Here is a 1,804-nt window from a genome sequence, read left to right on the forward strand (position 1 = left end):
TTCTCCTTTGGTTTCCCTTTCATATCAACAACCAACCATGCCAACCCGCACCTCATCATCATCACCTCATATCCGCTCCTCCTCTCTCCCTCCAAAACAAAAGGAAGAAGCAGAAGAAAAAAAAAAAAAGGAAGTTAATAAACGGTTCATTTGGCGGTTTGGAAGGTAAGCAATAACAAAACGTTAATAGCGACGGTGGCAGTAATAACACAATAGCAACAAGTGGAAGCAGACACGGCGTGACTAACGTGTAAATATGGCGAAACGATCACCACCTAAAAGCTGTAGTTAAGGAAGTAAAACTTGAACGACAATGTAATAAGGAGATGAAGCACAGCAACCAGCCCCGACAACCCAAGATGCCACTGTGCGGGTAGCATTGCTTTCCACAGCTTTCCGAAATTCGTGAGCAGGTACGCAGTTGAAAGACCACCGCCCATCAGTACAAGAAACCACTGAACAAATGATATAGGAATAGCACATAGGATCGTAATAGGAATAAAAACAAACATGCTGTAACCGTAGAGACATAGTGTGTCTGTCAGTGACAAGGGTAGACTTTTAAACCTCATCACACCCCACAGAATACAGCTGAAGCCAAAGCAGTAGAGGTAAATAACAAGACTCGCTATGGATGCCATAGTGAAATCATATGTCCACTTCTTGTCATGGTTGGGATTCCTACCATATTCAATGCGGCTCATGATGTTGCTCACAATACCGAGCAACATCCACAATGTGGTACAAATCCAAAATGGACCGTAGAGGTCAGGTTTAACGGTGTTTGCGGTATCCTGACCGTCGGTCGCCACATCAGCAAGTGATCCGGTACCTGCTACCCATGTGTGATTCTTCATATAATCGGGTGTCATGGTGGGGATAAGTGAATCCCTCATGCGGTTGAGCACAACTTCAGTGGTTACATCAAAAAACTGCTGATAGAATTCGATGGTCCAAATCTTCATCGACGGTTGTGCAAAGATTTCGCCCCCTTGTTGCTGTTGAAGGGGAGGAGGTGGTGATTGGCTTCCGTAAGTTCCACCAGGCACACCGGCAGGAGGAACCATTCCTGTGGGTGACGGAGACATCTGAGGTCCTGATGGTTGTCCTCCATATGTGCCAGTGACACCCGCAAACGGTTGATTTGGTTGAGCGTATGGCTGAGGTGACGGTTGACTCATTGGAGCGTACGGTTGAGCCGGCTGCCCGTATGACGCAGCTGTTGGTTGAGCCATTGGAGCGTACGGTTGAGGCGTTTGCCCGTATGACGCAGTCGTTGGTTGAGCCATTGGAGGTTGGAAAGGCGTTGCAGCTGTTGGAGGTGCGGCAACCGGTGCAGGGGAGCCACCAAACTCCTTGAAGGGGTCAAACGGTTCATCACTTCTACTGGCTGCCATGGAACAGTGTCTCTTTTTCTCCTTACCTAATCACTCGTTACTTTCTTTCCCCTCCTTGCCTTGTCTAATAATAAGGTTCCCCTTTTGGTGGTGGAGCTCGGGTGCAGTACTCCTTTTTTTTTTTTCTTCTTCTCTCTTTTTACCCTTTTAGGTCCGTAGTGGTGAAATGGCCGTGTCTTATAGATTTGGAGGTAGTGGCGGCACTTTTCCTTCGGTTCTTTACATGAACAGAAGAAGGATTGACATCAAGGGGAGAGCAGTAGGAAGGTAAGATGTACATGGGAAGGGAGAAAAATCAGAAATAAAGAAACCAACCTCTGAATACAACTGCTGTTGACGAAGTTGCAACCCTCTACACGTTGACGCTGCTATTCGTTACGTCCAGCTACCTCTCTCTTTTTTTTTTT

General features: G+C 46.8%; 1 protein-coding gene across 1 annotated transcript; it reads right to left on the reverse strand.

Moving 5' to 3' along the window:
• Nucleotides 1-275: 275 nt before the first annotated feature.
• Nucleotides 276-1,397, reverse strand: TEOVI_000542300 (Yip1 domain containing protein, putative; the record flags this gene model as incomplete). Its single annotated transcript, XM_067227522.1, has 1 exon — nucleotides 276-1,397. The coding sequence occupies one exon, from the start codon at nucleotides 1,395-1,397 to the stop codon at nucleotides 276-278; it is 1,122 nt and encodes a 373-aa protein (XP_067083623.1).
• Between the last annotated feature and the right edge of the window lie 407 nt (nucleotides 1,398-1,804).

This window comes from Trypanosoma equiperdum, assembly GCF_001457755.1.
Source record: "Trypanosoma equiperdum strain OVI genome assembly, contig: ctg_995, whole genome shotgun sequence".
Lineage (NCBI taxonomy): Eukaryota > Euglenozoa > Kinetoplastea > Trypanosomatida > Trypanosomatidae > Trypanosoma > Trypanosoma equiperdum.